The 21,687-nt window shown below is 36.6% G+C and overlaps 1 protein-coding gene across 1 annotated transcript in view; it reads right to left on the bottom strand.

Annotated features, from left to right (window-relative positions):
* The window catches only part of COL11A1 (collagen type XI alpha 1 chain), a 151,442-nt gene that overhangs the window by 27,672 nt on the left and 102,083 nt on the right, over positions 1 to 21,687 (bottom strand). Inside the window, exons 43-50 of the mRNA XM_069862238.1 lie at positions 15,227 to 15,334; positions 14,634 to 14,741; positions 13,520 to 13,573; positions 8,933 to 8,986; positions 8,118 to 8,225; positions 7,161 to 7,214; positions 6,181 to 6,234; positions 6,033 to 6,086 (exon numbers count right to left, since the gene is read on the bottom strand). Coding sequence (XP_069718339.1) covers positions 6,033 to 6,086; positions 6,181 to 6,234; positions 7,161 to 7,214; positions 8,118 to 8,225; positions 8,933 to 8,986; positions 13,520 to 13,573; positions 14,634 to 14,741; positions 15,227 to 15,334 — 594 coding nt within the window. The remainder of the gene's footprint in view (positions 1 to 6,032; positions 6,087 to 6,180; positions 6,235 to 7,160; positions 7,215 to 8,117; positions 8,226 to 8,932; positions 8,987 to 13,519; positions 13,574 to 14,633; positions 14,742 to 15,226; positions 15,335 to 21,687) is intronic.

Raw genomic sequence — 21,687 nt, forward strand, 5'->3', positions numbered from 1 at the left:
CACTCGTTATTTAAAAAAAGAAAAGTCTAGTGGATACTTCAGGTCAATAAGCACTAAGTCTATTTCCTAAGAACATTCATAATCTTTATTCCATATCCTCTGCACAGGGTTTACTGAATTGACACGAACATTAATATTGTTTTTTGTCCATGCCTACTATTAATCATATTAGATTTATGCAGTAACAGAGAATGAGGTCAGGAATTAACAAACAAATTGATGTTATTCAAGTTATATTACATGTTATGCTACACTATATTCAAAATACATTACATCTAATAGTCCACAACATAGAACCCTTCAACAGGTGTCGCCAAAGGCACAACTGTGACATAAGAGTGCTAGTTATGTAAACTCCTGCTTGACAAGCACCTGTGCCAGTATAATCCCCTTCTAAGCTTCTTAGAGAGTAAGTTCTTTTTCTGCCTTTCTGTCAAATGATATTGTAATTGATGATGACTCACATTTGATTTGTAATCCACTCTTTACAATCCACTCATGCAACAGGATAAAAGATGGGCTTTCTCTGATGTATTGAGCTATACTTTGGGATACAGGGGAAGCACTGTGCTCCTGGGATCTCAGGGTTCCATACTATAGTATGTGTTGAAATTTGCAGATGCAGGCAGCCAATAGGAGCTCTGTGCATAGAAACGCTCCAACAAACAAAAGCAAAATTGGAAGGGCTTGAAAATGTCAAGATGTTCCCCTAAAAGGGTATCTGTGAAAGATGAGATGAATTAAAGTTTCATCTCACATTAATACTTCTAAGCCATTGTTCTATTAAAAAACGTGACTCTTCCCTGCGTGCAGTCCTTGTTTTTTCTGACAATTCTTTTTCTATTCCAAATATTAGGTACTATGTAAAGTTGTACTTGCTTTAGACAGCCGTTAAAGGAGATAAACAGAGTTTTGATATAGAAGATTGTAGTTGATATACGTTTACAGAGTGCATACTTATAGCTACTAAAACCTGTGTAAACTGTAGATTAGTGTTTGCCCTTATCTGTCTGCATTTTTGGTAAGAATGGTATTAATTCAGGACCCAGTGAACCTTCTCTATGGGAAATATCCCATGTTCTTTTGGGAAAGACTTATTCCATCTCTCAAATATTTCCTCTTTTGTTATCAGGTCACGTCTTTGAAGTTAGTGTTGTCTTTCTTAGGCAAAGCCTTCCTCTGACAGAATTTCAACAAGCGAAGTCAGAAATGATAAACTACAAAGAGTTGTGTCATTTCATGGACACATTTAATTCTGAAAACCTCCTTGGATTAAGCAAGCAGAATGATTTGATCAGGCTAAGGACAGCAGTTTAAAAGTCCTTTGTTTGCCGCACTGTGACCAGTTCTAGAGACCTGCCCTTACAAAGCACAGAGCCAGAGATGGTGGATGGAAGGCTGCCACCTTTCAGTTAAATTCTGGGACACGGTGATTTATTTTGTAAGAGTGAGAGGCAACTTCTTAATTGACTGGGTTGTGAAAAGGATCCACTTACATTTTTGCTCCTTTTTGCCATCCTTACAAAAAAAGAAAAAAAGAGAAAAGCTGACTCTAGAAGACAATCCCTTTTCACCTGGGTATGCATATGTGACTGTGTTATATATATTATGGCTCTGCAGAGAACTAAATTTAATGAGGAGAGAAATTCTAAAACTGTGCTGTATTTTCTGGGTGGTCTTATGCTTATGAACCTGTTGGAGAGATGGAGAAACATAACAGATCAGAGTCAGTGAGTCATGCGAAGTTATTAGAAGTCATTTGTTAGGACAGGTATTCAGGTAGCATAAACTGTCATAGATACATCATGACTAAGTACCTTAGGAATCGCCCCCACACAGGTGTGTGGAAAAATGATATGCACACGTAAAGATGTCTGTTCAAACTTATCAGACATGTTTTTAAACTTAGGACCAAAACACTTAATTGATTTTGTTCTCTCACTTTCATCTGCAGTATAAGTTAAAGACTGATCAATCTTATAAACTATTGATTTCACTTGTTTACTGTTAGACTCCTTATTAGTGTACTATGTCTAATATTATTTTAGAATGATGTGATAGGAGGGAGTATAAACCCAGATGACTACAGTGGTTTTCTAAGATCAGACTTTTCCATATAGCGAAAGAGATTTAAACTGAGAGGCTACAGAAATAAAGCTTAGGTTCTGCACATATTAATGTTGCATTACGCATTGACTCTGCCAGTTTAACACATGATGTGGAAGGGAGGAAGGGTGGAAGAACAGCACAGTACTCAAGTGCAGTTACCACAGATTAGCCTAAATTAAAAAAGCAAATTAACTTTCTTAGGCTTTGTGGAAGAGAAGTGTGAGGTTAATGTTACTTGTTCCATTTCCTCTCTGTGTTGTAAATTCCTAGACGTTGTAAAACATCTAAGGCCCAGTTTTAAGAAGTCATGAGCAACTTATTGGATATTTAGAATATCTGCTTGTTAGGCCTTTGATATCAAATTAAAGACAAGCACGTGTTGGTACATTTTGTTTTTCTGCTTTTTCTTAATTATAAGCAAAACAAAGAGAGTAATCTCTGGAAGCTGGATTTAAGTGCTTTTGGCTGAGTGTAGGTCTCAAAACTTCTGGACTTCAAGACTTCTAGAGGCTACAAGCATTAATAATGCAAGGCTACATGCATGTTTGTACTGCAGATGTCTTTGAACATTTAGGCTTTAGTGAGTACAGCAGAGGAAACAACAAGCTAGTTAAAAACAGATGGCACTCTGACAAAAATTGTTTACAATTTGCCAGAAGATAAGGGGGCTTTGAAACCCCAGTATCAATAACGAAATGTCTCCTAGTCTAACAATTCAAATATGAAAGTGAGCAACTCTTTTTCACTCTCCACCAGTGACAGGAAGGATGCAAAAATGTTTTTTCCACAGTCTAATATCAGCACTATCATTGCATTATCTGTAGTATGATATCTTTCCTCAAAGGAATGCAGAGGCCAAAGCATGCTAACATAATAAGAAAAACATTAGGGAAAAAATACATGGGAAGAAAAAGAATAGACAAAATGCATGTTTTGTATAAAAGGGTAAACTGTCCCATTGTGGGAACTCCTCTTGACAAAACAACTCTTTATGATATCTAAGCTTGAAGAACTCATTAAATGGAACTGAAATTAAGAAGGAAGGTGTCCTGATTATGAAAAAAAAAACTGGTATGTACTAAAACTTGAGAAGGGGGAGAATAGTGATTAGAAGAAATAAAAACTTCCAAAATAATATACTTGGAAGCCTCTCTGTGTGAGTGCAGAAAATATGGGAAATAAGCAAAAGGAAATAAAAATGACAACCAGTGATGAACAGCCTGACTTTTATATTCTTGATTTAAATTTGGTGGGCTGATTATCGCAAAGACTCTAAATAATACAGGAGCATCACAGGGAGAAACAAAGGAGTGAAGAGTTCAATGTAAGTTAAAGTTTTCACAAAATGACTGGAGTATAATTTGGTCATGAAAGAGTATAAATTAAAGTGATTGAATCTATTGTTTTTTATAAAGCAGCGAATATATTGGGTGCTACCCTGGATATAATGTTCTCATAATAAACATTTTTCTCAGCACCCTAGTGGTCACAGGAAGAACTTTTCTTGCCACAGTGCCCATTTTTTTCTACCTTCTGCTGACACACAGATTCTCCTTTTCCAGTAACCTTTTTTGCCATCTTTACAAACTCTTTACATTCAGACGCGTCTTCAGTCCTCTTCTCAGATACGAAAAACAAATCCTGCAGCTCTTGATGAGGCCAAGATATTTTTTAATACAGACTGGAGAAACAGTGCCACAAAATTGGGAGATTAGAGGAAAACTCCTTGTTAATACTGCAGGCAAGCAGGAGTGCATCCTGTTTTGTATGTCTTATGTAATTACGGTAAAAAGATTGAAGACTGAAAATGACACTGCTGCCGAGAGGTGGGTTGGTGCTCTGAGCCACATCCTAAGAAACAGGGAACGTAATGAAGCACTGCCAGCTTAAAACATGGCAGTGTTACCATGAAAAAACTACAGCACAAAGTTCACATTTTCATCTGCTTGGGCTGAGTACCCTTTGATCTCAAAAGACATGGAAGGGAGAAGGCAGAGAAGGATATTTTTCCATCGCCATATATATTATACTACATTATTCTAAGTGCACTCTTCACCACATCCCAGAGCACTGGTGATTTATCTGATGGGCATATAGAAAAAAATCATGAAACATCTGAAGATTCTATTAAAATAATAGTTTTGTCATGCCGATAAGAACTCAGTGATTCCTTTTGACACAGCCCTAACAGAAGTGAAAGGTTATTTAAAGAAAAGACATTTTAATGAGAAAAAGAACCAGACACATAACCTAAACTATATAGTAGATGTCAAGAATATTGAATAGCTCAGAAGAATGATTTTTTTGTTATCGCAGAGGAACAAGAAGACTGTAAGGTACTGTAGGATGAACTGCAGATATTCATTAATTTTTTCAATATTTCTAGTCATAAAAGTGATACTGGCAACTTCCTTACCTTCTGAAAAGAAAGAACATCACTCTGTGATGTGAAGCAGAGTGACATGTTTTTGGATAGTGATCAAAAAGAGGACAATGATAAATAAAAAGGACTTTGATTGACATGGTACTTGAGTCATTATATGTGAATTCATAGGTCTGATTGATTTGTACCTAAAGGTCCAGTAGTAGTACACTGCGTCAATGTTGTGAAATGAAAGGGAGCAGAAGTTAAGATTCTGAAGCACTGAAGTTCAGTAACGCCGTGTGAGGAAGATGAGTGAAAAGGTACCCGTGTGTCTAATTATCTGATGGGACAGGAAGAAAAAGGGAAACTTGCTTCATATTCTGAAAAGTTATCAATACTGTGAGCTTTCTGAAAAACTAACAATACTGACATTCCTAGTGATCTTTTCCAGGATTCATTGACACCAGTGTTTCATTGAACACATATGATATTCTGTGGCAAATATTTAAATACTCAAGAGTAATCTAAATAGTTTCTCAATAAGTTATTTACACAGTGGCCTGGAATGTATTTCTATTCTGTTTCCTTCATCTTATGCTCCTTTCGGAATCTTCCTTCCAAATCCACAGTTGAAGAAAAAAAAAATTTCTTATCTGTATCTTTACAGCAAAATGTTTTTAGTCTTACCAGCATGATATGGCTGAAGTCACCAAACTTGTTAAAATAAATATAAATATCAATTTCAAAAGACTGTCTTTTGACTTTTGTGTTTGCTCAGCATGTTATAATAGATCACACTGATGGTTCAAATAAATCACACACAAAAAAAGCCATTATGCCTACTGCGTATAAGATTTTTTTTTAAGAAAAAAAGGAAGATATTACCTAACATGTTCTTTGTGTAAGACATGACAGCTTTTTTAAAAAAAAACATCCCATATACTGGTAGGAAATTTCCTGAATAGAGAACTGAAAATAGCAATAAAATAATTCTGATGAATGAATGTCATGTAGCATCAGTCTTAAGTCAGGTTTTCAACCATCACAAATAATTCTCAAACATTTGACTCTACCGGAACTGTCTCTGTCTGTGTGAGGAACAGATCCATACTGATGCTTCAGCTATTTTTACCACCGATACATTAGTTAACAGCTTATGTTCTTATTGTTCCAGATAGAGGGCAGGGGGCTATATGATATTCCAAGCTTCACCAGTACAAACTGTAAAACACTTGAAGCCAACAACATTACTGCAGGCATCAAACTATGCAGTTAAAGAAGCCACCACAACCTTACTTTAATCCTTCATCTGAAAACTACCTCTTCTGCTCTTTCCTCTGATTGTTAAATAATTTTGTGATGTAAAACATGAAATAAAAAAACCAGCCATGGTAAGTCAGGCTTTAGGAGTATAGCTAGATCACAATTAACAATTACTAGGCCAAGGAAGGATAGTTAGGAACTGTAATATATCCATACAGCTCCAAAGAAGATCTAACATATATTCATTTTACTATTCCAATGTTTTCTCTTTCTACAGGATATTACTGACACTCACCTTTTCACCAACACCTCCAACAGAGCCAACTGAGCCTGGGGGACCTTGAGGACCCTACAATGATAAAAGATGTTAAGTTATCCCAAACGTAGTTATTCCAAATATATTGCTTATTAATGAACTAGTAAGATAAAAGGTTGATTCTTACATCAGCTCCATTAGGACCCTGGGGACCTCTTGGACCTGGAGGGCCAGGTGGACCCTGTATCAAAGAGACAATTTGGTATAGTTACAATCATAAAGACTAAGTCCAGCTGGGCTTTTCTGGCCATGAAAAACAATATACTCAATCTGTAGAGGACTTTTCATACTTGCAGTGCTACAGGAAAAGCAGGGACAGATTGTTGCCCATTGTGTGGGTTCACATGGTGATATGGGATCCAGGCTATGTTATACAGCACCTGAGCTGGAAATGACCAGATGCTAAGGACTCCTGAGGACTGTTTTCCTGCACTGTGCTTTCCCCGCAGGTTACACGCATACCCCATCCACTGTGCGAAGACCCGGGAGTAGTGTATCTGTCTGGTCACAAGCCATGTGCCAATACTGCACTAGGGTGCCTACAGATGGGCAATAAGAAAGCATCCAGGCTTGGCATAGGGTGTTGGAGGCAAACATATCCTGTAGATTGCTTGCATTGCAATCAGAAACAGCCCAGAAGGCATTTCGTCAACAGTATAAACAGTTGGAAAATGTACTCTCAACATCACCCAGAGGAACAGGTAAACATAGCCAAGTAATGTTTACCATCTTCTGGCCTGCAATTACCTGAAGCTGTTTTACAATGCCCTGAATTTCAGAAAAGCAGCTCCAAACTCTCTGGTACAGTGGTCTCTCCTTTTCTTTCCTGAACCTCCTTGCCACTGTCCTGTCTCAGACACACATAGCATTTGGTTTGCTACCTACTCTTCAGAGTATTTTTTTAGTTACATAAATCTTGAAATTAAAGATGAGGAGACAGATGTGCAAAAGCAAAGTAAACCCTGGAGACAGTTTATGTTACACAAGATGTTTCATACCCATGTACTGAAGGAGTAGCTTATCAAATTGTGAGCTACAGAGAAAAAAAGAATAATATATAGGTCACCTCTATGGCCCCCAGAGTTACTAAGGGGGAATAACTCTTACCATTGGGCCCACATCACCATTTTCTCCCTTTTCACCTGGTGGGCCAGGCAGACCCTAAAACACATGGAAGAGAAAAGAAAACTATTAGCAGTGTACCTGGAACAATTTATAAATCCATATGAAACTATATAAAGCAGATCTACATGTGGAACTTAGACACACACACACAAGAAAACAAAACCTATTTGCATTAAAACAAAAAAAAAGAAAAGGAGTTTTTTATATACAGCAAATGTTAATAGTTTCAAAGTGCTCTGAGTTGCAATGTTAATTACACAGAAATGAATCAAAGGTCCCAAACATCTTCTCCTTGTTTTGATATATTTAAGCAAATTAGATTTTTGAAAAGCAGAATTTTTCAACTGTAATTCTCTGGATGCAGCGGTGAGAAGCCTACATTTTACTGTACATTTGCTTTGTGTTTTTTGATGCATAAAAAGCAATTTTAAGAGGAAGAAACATGAAACTCTAGGAACCTACCAATGATGGCAGCTGTGTCTAAACACCATGGAGTTCTGCTAATCTTTCAGAACACAAGCAGTCTGTAATGGTATCACTAAGAAACAACCTGTGTTGCCAAAACTTATTGTGAAAATGTAGCAGATGGCTAGGGCACGTTAAATAATCCTCCAGATTGAAAGTTTTCTTTAAAATGTGTATCTCCAATAGAAAGAAGTACTCTTGTTAAAACAGAAAATGTTGGTGTCTATAAATGAATCGGTTACTGAATGAAATTCTAAAATCTATGGTAGACAGGAGTTCAGTTTCAGAGCATCTTAGCAATCTCCTTCAGCATTATATCTGCTGTTTATGCATGAACTCCATGAATATGGGATCTTTCAGTTATTACTAATTGATGCTACCATTTAATTAATAGAAGACAATATTCATTATTCAGTTTCTGACTCAGAAATCAGGGTTCTTACAGGTGGAGGATAAAACAATAAAGTAATTTACCTGTAGGCCAATAGGGCCTGGAGGGCCAGGGAAGCCTCGAGGACCTTCATCACCTTTTTGCCCAAACATCCCTTGTTGACCTCGTGGGCCTGGCTCCCCATCACCGCCCTATTTGGAAACAGCAAAAAGCAAAAATATCACAGGTCTGATAATAACAGACTGAAATCACTAGGAAACAAGTAGCAATGCTCACAATAACCTAATGTCTTTACAAATGCATATACACCATTTTGATGGAATGAAATCTGTTCTACAAGTAGAATATCAGCATATGTCCTGGTTTAATGTAGGCTAAATAATACTGCATATTTCACAAAAATTTTCCTTGAATACCTCTTCTTTTCCACATCTCCACAAACATTCCAGTTGTTGAATACCTACATATCAGTAAATATAAGTAGCATATAATTCTACCAATTTTCATGGTAGAAGCCTTCTGAATAAAAACGAAAATCAATCCATCTGGTATCATGTGAATTTTAAAAAGATAATCTCTTTTAAATGCACCTGACTCCAATGTGATTTTACTATTGACTGTCATACAAACCATCAAATAAGTTCACTGAAAGGACGGGCCTCATTCTCTATTTACACTATTTGATTCTTAATAATTCCTTCAAATTATTGCCCTGCTTTAAATCTGAACTAACATCTATGCAGGTTTGTTTACAATAAATAACTGCTACAAGGAATCAACGATAGAACTGTTAGTAGTGATTTGAAATACATTCCAGATTAAGGAGCATGCAGTTCAAAGAGTGAAGTATCATATGAATTATGGAAAGACTGGGGTTTGCTCTGAATAAGTTACTTACAGCTATACCAGGGGCACCAACAGGACCCTGCAGACCTGGTGGACCCGGAGGACCCTGCAACAAAAAAACATCCAAAAGGAAAAGTCAGTGATTATGGCAAATATACCTCTTTGCATGATCAAGGTCTAACAAGCATAGCTCCATTTTCCAAAGAGAATGCAGCATCATTCACAAGCATTTTCCATTCAGTACAAACAACCATTATTTTTTTTCTCTCTCATAGACTCAGATTTGCACACCTACAGGATATTTAACACTAACATTTATTGAAAGCACATTTGTAATGTTGCAGAATATTTAAAATAGATTCCTATGCGAATATGAACCAAAATGGAAAAATCTTTTTTTCACAGTTAAAAATATCAGACCTGACAATGAGATTTGTGCCAAAAAAAGTCAACCTTTAAAACATCATCTACCAATCTATCTTTAAACGGAATGCTTACTATTTGGATCAGTTTTTATGAAATTGCAAATGTGTTTTGCAGCAGGACAAAGCTTTTTTTGACCTACAGGATACATGAAAGTCTGAGTTGTTGAGCACTGAGAGTCACATTCTCTTTTGTATCAAGTCGCATTTCAACAGAATAGGAAAAAATATGTCTCTGAGAGGAATTTCTCAATTTTTTCAGTGTGTATAATTTAGAAGTAATTTCTTGCAGATGTAATATAATGAAAATATTTAACACTGAGGGTACAGGAGTATGAAATAATAGTTTATGATAGGGTTAAAATTATGCACTAGGTTAAATCCGTTTTTTGTACCAGCTAGAGAGATTAGACCGATAAAGAATGAAGCAAAGAAAGAGTAAAACCTTACACCTGGCAATGGCTGAATTCTGGTCTGCTATTTCAGATGATAAAGAAACTGCCTGCAGTTTCTAAGCAGGGAATTCTAATTTAGTGCAGAATAATGCTTGGATTTAAAGACCTTGCTGGGGGTAAAATTAGATTATTCTGCCTTTTATAGAGACATGAGGAAAAAAGACTTGTTAAGTCTTGTAGTCTACGCCTTTCTTTGGGTTCTATGTATATTTTAGAGTATCTCTATTTTCTAGGGATTTTGAAGTGTCAAGCTATGTATTTATTCTGTTTTCTGATTTTCTTTTTGTCACATACCTGATGGTAATAGGTGAAGCAAAGCTTTTTAGCCTGTATGGTGACATATCTAAACGAAAGGACTTGTAGGAATGCTTCTGTTGACTGGGAGTGTTACCATGAGAAAGGGAATTAGCATGCATGAATTTTTTTTAAAAATCATATTGGAACAGAGTGTTTCTACACTCTGCAGGATGCTTCTACCTGCTCCTTCATTTTACAGGGCCCAGAATGAGATGTACAGTTTTTAAATCTCATTTACATACTCATTTGTGACATAAAGTATTGTTGGAAGTTACTTTGCAACTGATTAATGAGAAGTTATTTGGACACATGGCCAGGCTATTTTTTTCCATTGCCCTGGAGGGCAAATTGGGAGAGAATGGTTAGAAGCATCATTAGAGAATCTTCAGTGAATAAAGGGAGCTGTGGTAGCAGAGGAGGTTTTTAAGCTAAAAGAGGATGTACATCAGCAATAAAATTGTACTGTCCCTAGTTAGGGTATGGCAACACATTATTTTTTGTTAGGAAAAGTATAATTAAACCCCCCAACACAAATTCTTCTTAGTTTCAACTGGGAATTGAAGACGTTTCCAGCTTTTCTTAAACAGGAATGGATTCTTCTTTGCTTAGGATCCTTGCTGTGATTAGGCTCTAAATGCCCACCAAGGCTTTTCTGGACATGTAGGTATTCTGAATATCTATTCTTTACATCCCATGATTTCAGAATTAGGTACTTACTTCCTCTCCAGAATCTTTCAGAGGAGACAAACAAGGCCTTTCCTCCCTGCCTCCATATACATCTGTCAGCATGTTGAAATAAAAGCAGATTTGAAATACATCCTGAAATTGTCAGGCTTGAATGACTGCAACTGAGGGCAAATAAGATTCAATATACGTGACTTAAAACACAGTAACATACACTTCAACTAAGTAGGCCTGAATACTGAATCCTGTATGTCAAGGAAACGTACTACATTCCCAAATGCCTTAAACTTTGAGATTGAGAGTACAGGACGTTTTCAAATTATTATGCTGCAGTCATTTTATTTGTTCTGCTGGAACTTGCCCAAATATATCAGTATTTATATCACTATGGGAACTGTGGTCACAGTCTAACGCTCAGCATAACTAGCTATGCTAAAATAGTCTGAAATAGAAATGTGTAGCGTGTGGTTGGTTGTTTTTTTTTATTTTCTCTCATGCAGAAGCATCTCTAATGAAGAAGCATCTCAAAGGGGAAAACAGAATATGGATGTGATCACATGCAAAGCCTGAAGTAGAACCGGACCTCGATTTGCCAATGGCACCTTGGCTTGTATCAGAAACGGCGTGACCAGCAGGTCCAGGGAGGTTCTTCTCCCTCTGGACTCAGCACTGGTGAGACTGCTCCTTGAATACTGTGTTCAGTTCTGGGCCCTTCACCACAAGAAGGATGTTGAGGCTCTGGAGTGAGTCCAGAGAAGAGCAACGAAGCTGGTGAAGGGGCTGGAGAACAGGCCTCAGGAACGGCTGAGAGAGCTGGGGTTGTTTAGCCTGGAGAAGAGGAGGCTGAGGGGAGACCTCATTGCTCTCTACAACTACCTGAAAGGAGGTTGTAGAGAGGAGGGTGCTGGCCTCTTCTCCCAAGTGACAGGGGACAGGACAAGAGGGAATGGCCTTAAGCTCCGCCAGGGGAGATTTAGGCTGGACATTAGGAAAAAATTTTTCACAGAAAGGGTCATTGGGCACTGGAACAGGCTGCCCAGGGAGGTGGTTGAGTCACCTTCCCTGGAGGTGTTTAAGGCATGGGTGGATGAGGTGCTGAGGGGCATGGTTTAGTGTTTGATAGGAATGGTTGGATTCGATGATCTGGTGGGTCTCTTCCAACCTGGTTATTCTATGATTCCATGATATGTTTCCTCTGCCTTTTCCTTTAAATGGTAGATTTTTCTGTGTACATAGGGCCTGCATCGTAATGAACCTCTTTAGGAGAACAAAGAGGAGCTGCATATATCTCTACGTATCCCATAGCTTATTTACAACTACAACAGCAAATAAAAAAGATTGACTATCAGTTAACTGGAAACAAATCCATAGTTTTAAAACTGACTTTCAAAAATGGTTTAATTTGATAAATTAATTTTACCAACTTAAACAAACAATTAAGCTCAGATTATGCAAGAGTAATTTTAGTCTGAAGCAGAATTTGTCTGCAACTTGGTTACATATTTGTTTCTTGGAAAACGGGTTTATAATAGAAATGCTCTCTCATCCATATGTATAATATTACATTCTTTGTATTAGAAAGGCATTACAAAAAGTTTATTATAGCACTTAAATAAAATAGGGTTGTCAAAAGTATGAGTCTTATGCACTGGAAACTGTAGATGTCTTTCTCATATACATAATTGAAATCAACAAGCTTATCCTTAAAAACAACAACAAAAAAAACCTTGGGTTTTTTTGCATATTTTGTCTCGACATGTTTCTCTAAGAAATATCAGTAAATTGTGATTCCCTTGAATTTGTATGCACCCATTTAAAAAACATCATGTAGTTACACATAAGCCATAAATTTGGTGCAATTTATAGAAGCAATCTACTTTTATGATGCTCTGTAATTTTTTAATCATAATAAGCACACAGTGTTTTCAAGAGAGTAAATATGCTTAGGTATGAATTCCCATACGATGAGTTCTGAACTTTACCAACTGTGAATATTGAAGAAATATAATAATAAAAAAATCTTTCTGCAAATATTTCTCCATTTTTTCTTAAGGAATATTATTCAAATAAAATACTGTTTTATCTTGAAATTGAACAGAAGTGAAAACAAACCTTTTCCAAATTTTGGGGAAAGAAACCAAAATCAAGGAAGGAAAAAAAAAAGCTAGTAATCACAAGACAAAGTGCTTGAATTTTTTAAATAATTTTGAAGACAAAAACATTTCAAATTAAATCAGTAAATGCCTGTCCTAAGTTGACTAACAGGCCTAGTGATAATATTTGAAAATTTGCATAAGCTATTTCATCTGAGGTATTCACTGTTCTGAAATGTTGCAGTCACTTAAGTGAGCTCTCAAGGAATTAGACATTCTTTAAAAAATTTAAAACTTCAGTAGTAGATATCTCTACTGAGTTTTCATATTCTTCACCATTATGGCTAAGAAGCTAAAGCTGGGTATGTTCACACAATTCAGTCAGTGAAGGTAACTTAAACACAACAAGAGAATATATGTATGTTCTCTGTCTCTCCCAGTTCCAATATGGAATGGATGAATTAAAATGACACAATAAGCTCAAGAAATACGAGAAATACTAAACAAATACATGGCTTTATAAGTACAAACCTCCAGTGTTACGTTGAAATTCAACGTTATTTGGAAGAAATATTTTTGAGTGCGTCTTTGTTTCTTTTCATTGAAGTAGCAACCCTACCTGCATACTTCATGCATGAACGCTTTTTATTTATAAAGAATGTTATGGACAAAGGATTTTGCTACTCACGTTTTCTCCCTTGTCACCTTTACTACCTTTCTGACCCGGTTCACCAATTTCACCCTGTAATTGAAAGTCAGAAGTTAAACTTCTTGTTTAAAATGGTATCCTTCGCACTTAGCTGAAGTCAATATCACAGTATCTTTAAATTTCCCCTTTGACAGAATTATTCTGTGTTTTATGCTGCTGCTTCAAGTATGAAGGCCTAGAGGGGCAATTCTGCATCAATCAATAGTATGTCATATTAATCCAGATATTGATTGCTATACTCCAAAGGGCAACAAGAGCTGGCTTTGAAGTATAGTGCAACTGAGCTCTAAATAAAGGAAATTGCGTATCCCATGTCACCTTCAATATGAACTTAGAATGAAAGCACCCTGATTTACACCCTGAGTCATCTAACTGTATGTGACTGAACAACTGCTTAGTGTACAATATTTCAAAACTTCAAAGTTATTAAAATCACCAGGAAACCCTGTCAAAGAAGAAATGTTTTCTTTATACAATAATAAAAGATAATTAAATTAAATCACAGAAAATACTCTCTATGGGATAAATAAAACTCATGCATCATAAAAACAAACCTCAAATCTTTTACCTTTACCCTATGCCAACCAGTAGAACAGTGCTGTATCAAGTAAATATTCAAGATGATTTTGAAAGGTGCCATGTCCTAAATTCCACCAGAAGTCAACAGAATATCTCTGCTTCGAATATATTCTTTTAACACCCTCAACCTATCAACAGTGGTTCCAAATCACTATACATTATTGAGAACATTCTATGTTATTCAGCAAATCAACTTTCTAAAATAGGCAAAAATCAATTTGGACATCATCTGCCTTAATTTATTTTGCTACACTTTCACCCTTATTTCCTTGCCAGGATAAATGTTAGTCTATTACTTCTTGAACACAAATCCCAATGTCCCATGGCATCTGTACCTCAGCCAACCGATTATAGAAGGGTTTTTTTAGATTTTTGGCAGTGGGTGGAGGGAGTTTAGGAGAGGGAAGTTTAAGAGTTCCTTCATCACCATATTTATTGTGAGGAAAGCTACAACCAGAGAACTGCACTGACAAACCTGCTCCCAGATGCATTAATACCAGTTATAATGATTCACCTTGTCACCGTCTTCTCCAGGAGAACCACTAGGACCAGCAGGACCAGGAAGTCCTACAGGACCCTGTATTCCATCACGTCCAGCTGGACCTTGAGGACCTTTTTCACCCTGGTTTTGAGGAAAAAGAAATGACCTACATAATCACAGAAGACTAGTGAAGATTTCAGTGCAGGGAGTCACATTAAATTCACAAATTTTTAAAAAACAACAGAAAGCAAACGATACTGGGAAGAGAATATATCATAAAATTATAACAAATAATAATTACACCAATGACAAATACATTTGTGCTCTAATGCACAGTGGATGGGTACAAAGTTTCAAAGAAAAACTGATTTGAAAATCTTTTCTATTATATTCACCCCCTGCTGTGATAACAACGGGTTTACTACCTATACCTTCTAACTCCTTCTTTGGTGTTAAGAGTGTATGACAATAAAAGTTTTACTATTTACTTAATTGTAAACATAAAAGGACTGGGTCAGGTATTCTGAGGTTATGTTCAATAGGCAATTTCTAGAATGGGAAAAAGTAGCATTGTGGAACGAAAAGTCTGTGCTGTGATAGCTTTATATCATTCTGTGATTACTTACAGGAGCACCCTTCTCCCCTGCAGGGCCTGGAGGACCCTGAGGTCCAGGACGACCTGGTAGACCAATTGGGCCAGCAGTGCCTGCTGCCCCACGCTCCCCTGGTGCACCCTGGAAAGAAATAAAAAATTATAAGAGAATTCTGATGTAGCTCTTTTGGTGGTTTTCATGAGCCAGGTCAATGGAGAAGACACCTGTTATTCAGTGTGATTCCTTCTGGTAGAAGGCTACACATTCAGCATGTGTACGAGAAAAGAAAAAGGCTGAAATACCCAGTCCTGTATTTGTTCATCATAATAGCAGTTATTCATCCTTTTCTCCAGACCTTTTTTCCCCTCTGTGTTTCAAAGTACACTAAAATACTACTTTGATAGAAGAATATTCACCATATTAAAATACAGAAGTAACCCATGCCACAACCCAATTTTTTTGTCAAGTTTTGTGCCTTTCATTGCTGTGTTGATCAGTATGTTTCTGCATTTCAACTAATCTGTATAAAAATCTATTGAAATGTAATGGCTATATTGCTGCATCATACAGAGGAAGTTTATATGTACAAGTATCTTCAGATAAGCACAGAAAAAGTTAAAAAGCTAATATTGCACAAATAAAGGGGAAAACACAGATGCTGTACATGTAAAACACACTAGAATTGTGTATTCTAGAACACATATTTACAAAGAACAATAGCAGAGAGAAATAATTTTTACCCTAATATCAATAAGCCTCACTTTTAAATAAGTCATATAATTGTCATTACTGTATTCCTTTAATTGCCTAAATAATTTTTTTCTGTTTTCTATCTGAAACTATCAAAGCATTCATAAAGAAAAATTTAGTTTCTATCTTCCCTGTCAGTTCTTTCTTCTGAAGCAGTGTAGGAGTTATGGCTGCTCCATAAAAAGCCAACCTTTCTTTTAAATATGCCAGTCTGCCACAGACCCAGGGCCCATAACCATTCATCATTTGAGTGGTGCCTTCATGGTTTTCACTGGACTGAGCTAACTAGACAAAATGGAGAGAATGACTAGATATGTAAAAAACTGCTCTGCTTTGTAAACAAAGAGGAACCTACAGTGGGCTAATTTTTTCCTGCCTTATTTATTGCACTTTCCAAGAATACAGATGCCATGCTTTTAAGTAGTGCTGAAGGGGAAAAAGGAAAAGAAACAAGGTGTTCAAATACTAAAGAACCTTCCAAAAAGGATAGAAGGGAACAGATAACAGTATAGTTTAGAACTACTGCTGTGTGGGCATCCTGTCTGAGAAAGTGATGTGTGTTAAATGTCAGGTATGCTTGTGTTCTCTGGTTTGTGCATACGCAAATAAATGGAATTTCATATGCAAATAAATGGAATTTTAGAACTGAAATGTTAAATTTTGGTCTATCGATACCTGTTTAGTGTTCAGACAAAGGCACAAAGTGGAGTACTGATTTTAATTCCTTTTTACAAGCTTTTAAATTCTAAATCCTTTTTACAAGCTTTTAAATTTTAAATTCTTTTTCCAAACAGTGATCTATAACAAAAGTTCTCTGTAACTCATAAGCAAAGAAACAGACAACTGTTTGGAGGAATATCACATCAAGAAAATGACAAGGAACAAAAGACATTTACATTCAAATTCCTTGTATCTCCTTGATCACTCAGACAGATTCTGACAAAGTATTCTGTATTTGTGAAATGGGTTCATGATAGCACATGGGAAAAACTTCCTGTGTCTCTATACAGATGTTAACTGCCATTTAACCTGCTTCCTGTGTCTCCACAAGAGCCATCGTGTGCAGGGGGACAGAATCATAGAATCATAGAATCATAGAATAACCAGGTTGGAAGAGACCCACCGGATCATCGAGTCCAACCATTCCTATCAAACACTAAACCATGCCCCTTAGCATGATGCTCTCCTGGGTACAGGCAGAGTGTGGAGAGTGGTGGAGCTTCCTTGTGTTTTTTTGCACTATTACTGGCTGAGAACTCTGACACAAAATCCAGCTTTGCCAGTCCTGATACTTCCTGAGGATTCGAGATGCCATACATCCTTCCTGTGTCTTGCAGATAGAGCAGCGTGGGAACAAAGACAACGGAGTATTCTGTTCCATTATTTTCTACATAGGAACTAGTCTTGTGCTTAATAGTCTAACGGGAAAAAACATTTCACTAAGAGGAACGCAGTTAACCTTGAAATTCATGGACTCACTGCAAACTGAGAAGCAAAGAAAACTGTCCTCTCCCTCTAAATTTGTGTATTTTTACATCTTTGCAGCATCTTTGTTTTCTGTATTTTTTCCATCAGTAGAACACTGTTAAAGGTTTGTTTGTGGTAATATTTACCCAGCTTTTCAGTTTGACACCTACAAGATAGTTTGTAACACTAAAGAAATTGATAATTTCACTTTTCCAACTGATATAGTGGAAGTGGGGCAATACATCATCAAATGGATAAGTAATAAGTGGTATAGACTGAGGCTCTGAAGAGACAGGGTTTTTTTTCCATGTTTAAGCAAGATCAAATTTGCTGGCTCTTGGAACAATGGAACTTCAAGGTACTTTCACCTATGAGGCCCCAATTTTTTGCTTTGACTCCTGACATACTTTTCCTGAACTGAACCTTGTTAGCAAAACTGGTACTAATTCCTTAAAGAGGTGCTTTTCCCTCTAAGTAACTGTGGTGGAAGAGAACGCTGAATGGTTGCTCCAAATATTTTTGCAAATTATCTAATTTTGTGTGAGTGTTCAAAAAAAGTATTTGTGCCAGAATGACTTTATCCTTCCAGGCGTTGTATTTTTGGTTTTTTTAAGTCTGGGTGGATGCCTAGGTTTCAGTCCCATTTCTGTTACTTAAAGACTGTTATTATAAGACTGAATTTAACAAGAAAAAAATCACTACCCTGCAGCCACACTGCCATGGTCTCTGATCTTGTCAGGTTTCATAAGCTAAACAATTTTAGGTCATCTCATCAGTAGATGTAAGAATAAAGAGGAAAAAAATCCAAATAACTCAGATTTTTCCTATATCAAACAGCAGACAGCAACAGTTGCCATAATTTCTGATAGCTCTTTTTACCCAGCCAACTTTTCATATTTATCTTTACATAATTTTTATTTGTTATACTTAAATTTTATGAGTTATGAACAGGAACTACACCTTCTGTTTTCAAAGATCCTCCCATGTCTCTGAGAGATAAAAGCAGAACACATTAAATTACAGTCATATTTTGGTAAAGCATTTTAGGTATCTTCTTAAGTCTCTTCCTTCCTTCCTTCCTTCCTTCCTTCCTTCCTTCCTTCCTTCTTTCTTTCTTTCTTTCTTTCTTTCTGTGTTTATTATCTTTTTTGTCACTTTCTCCCACTATAGAACAATTCCTTTATATTATTAAATTCCTTGTTAACTTGTGGTCTTCCAGTGGTACTCAAAACTGGGAATCTTTTCATTAATTTGTGATGGATTTTAGAACATTTTCTACAGAATGGATGTGTCATGTTTTGTCTTGCGTTTCTCTTAAGTAGACTATAAGATCATTAGTCATCTTGTTTTACCTCACTTTTTGTATAGAGGTATGTAATTACAGCAATGCTTTTTAATGATGGCTAACAAAATGGTCAACAAATGAAGATCCCCGTGACTGAAAAATGTTATCAGACAGAGGAAGATAGCTCTAGATAGCTCACTACTGATAATTGGGTAGCCTACAGCTGGCTTATTCTGAGTCCAATTTGGGCATCCTATTCCTAAATGAGCTAATGAAAAATGACTGCTTGACATTCCAAAGAGCTTTCTCTCATCAGCATTCAGGCATTCCACATAGTAGTATGAGAAGGGAAGAAAACAAACAGAAGATAAAGATAGCAGATAAAAGAGAACTATAAAACAAACAAACAAACAAATCTATACAAAAAAGAAAACGAACCAGGAAAAAGAATCTCGCTCTGGAGTGCACTCATGCATCTCTTTCTTTTGTTCAAATCCCTCTAAGCACAGTAATTGGCAAACACAGTATTTGGAGCGGTCATTTGTTTGGTATGCTTGCAGATTTATGCACTAGCCAAAATCAGCTTATAATTGAACATACATGCTAGTTAGAAGCACTTGGTATTGGAAGGAAACTGGAGGAAAATCATTCTGTGGCGTGAATTCACTTCCAACTATAAACAGCAAATGAAGACTCCATTATAATTACACTTCTGTGTGTACTCTCTGTTGGCTAAAAATAGATGGAAGAATATTTTAGGACTATTTGATGCTCATGGTCTGGTATGAGCTACTGTGTAAAAAACCAATCCATTGTGATCCATATCCAGATGTACAGAAACCAAGTACTAAGGGCATGATGGATCCTTTTTCACTGCGAAACATTTTCAAGACAACAAGCTAGTAATTAAAAATTAAATTGAAAAAAAATCTCACTGAGGACTTCTGGAATACTCTGGGCAGTTTGCTGCTGCCTTTGCCTTAAGTGGCCTGCCTGCACTACAGTGAAAACGTATATTTTTGAAAAGAAAAAAAAAAAGTTTGCCCTTCAAACTCCCCTCCCACTCTGCCCACAATTCCTGCTACCATTACATCTGTTTCTTAAAGATCAGAAAAACATTATGCAAAAGATGCTGCCCTTCCTAAAGGAGTCTTTCAATGACTACGTTTACCTTAGCAGGAAGAGCAGTTCCAACAGGAGTGGATTTATAAAATGAAGAAGCAGATTGTACTGTGCTCCTAACACCCATACTCTGTATATTTCTGGACTATGTTTCATGATAATTTTAGTCTGGCAGAGAAGCCCATTAGCTGGCATGTCTCAGAAGTGCTCCTGGAATTTCCTTTCCAATTTAGTTTCACATGAAAGGAATACTGTTCCTGAGCTCCCAGAGAGCTACACGATTTGAACTAGAAGATGGTAAATGAGGATGATCAAGACATTCACCTTAAAAAAGCTCTGTTTTGAACTAAAACACTAGCATACACACACCATGTAAGAATTAGAAAAACATGGATCATCTGAATTTAAATTCATATACATGCATTTCAGAATATGGACAAGCATATACAAGATACGTGCTTTTGCCTCACAGCCTTACCTGATATTTATTTATGAGAAACTATGACAGTAGCGGCACAGCTACCATGTAGGCATCCTGTCTGGGAAAGTGGTGTGTGTTAAATGTCAGGTACGCTTGCGCTGTCTGGTTTGTGCATACTCAGAAGAGTTCTGGTTCATTGCACCTGAACTAACTGTCTGCTTCAGAGGTTAGTCAGGCCTCAGGGACTCCTTTAGCAAAAAATGAAGACATGACCTTTAGATTGAAGAGACTATTCTGGTCTATGCTTTCTTGATTTTGATTGATCTTTTCTTCTAAGAATTCAGGTTCTGATGGGGTGGGATGGTATCCCCTTTGACTCCCTATCAGCTTCCATTCCATTCCCTCCCAGCGACATTATTTTGATTCCTTTTGGGAATGTACACGTGCTGCATGCTGTTAAGAAGTGAAAGTCACAAATGCAAGTTCTTTATTTAGAGAAGCTTAAAAGCATTAAGAATTCAGTAATTAATTTTAAGAATTCAAGTATCAAGTATTAAGAAATCAAGAAGTAAAGCTTAAAAGTGTGCTAAAGCAGATCTTTTCCAATAATGTAGAAATAATCCAAAAGCAAGAATTAAGGAAGGGGGCTTTTCCTCCTTGTTTAATGCATTCTAATCTCAATACAAATTGCAGGGATGTGAGAGTGCTTTATTGTTGAAATACATAGAATGAACATTACTTTTTGGTCTAACAGGAATAGCTGTGCTGATTTTTTTCCCTTTAACTTCAGTTGCACTGAATGAAAGAAATACGTTGACAAGATGACTGTCAGAATATACACAATTCATATTTGGGACTATCTGTACCATGTTTTGAATAGCACTGCATTCTTGTAGAATTTCCCTGTAAATAAAATGACAATAGAGAACAGGTAACTTTAAGCATATCCAGAACTACCAGAAACTAAAGTGAAAGATGTAGCAGAGGTATAAATAATACAAGTCAAAACATGAAACAAAAATCTTAATGCAAACAACTATTGGTCACAGGACCATCTAGAAAAAACCTAGTCACAAGACCTAAGGGAGAATAATTTACTGTTTTTGAGGCATGAATACATCTCTGCTTTTCTCATAAAGAATCTTTTTCACAATGAGTTAAAATGAATCAAAATTTACACATAGGCTGATATATGGTTCAAATAATTAGATGCAGTAATAAGGGTGCAAAATGAGTGATGCCAAAGATTTAAAGGATAGCTTAGGCTATGCAGAACACCTGCAGAATTTTTAACACTGTGTGGGGAACTGTATGAGTGAACCACAGTTGTACAAAATGAACATAGCTGCACTGGGTTTGCAGAGCAATATTTTGGCAGCAATAGGGGCTACAGGGGTGGCTTCCATGAGAAGATGTCACAAACTTCCCAGATGTATAATAGTGCCAGTG

The sequence above is a fragment of the Phaenicophaeus curvirostris genome, chromosome 8, assembly GCF_032191515.1.
Source record: "Phaenicophaeus curvirostris isolate KB17595 chromosome 8, BPBGC_Pcur_1.0, whole genome shotgun sequence".
In the NCBI taxonomy this organism is placed as follows: Eukaryota; Metazoa; Chordata; class Aves; order Cuculiformes; family Cuculidae; genus Phaenicophaeus; species Phaenicophaeus curvirostris.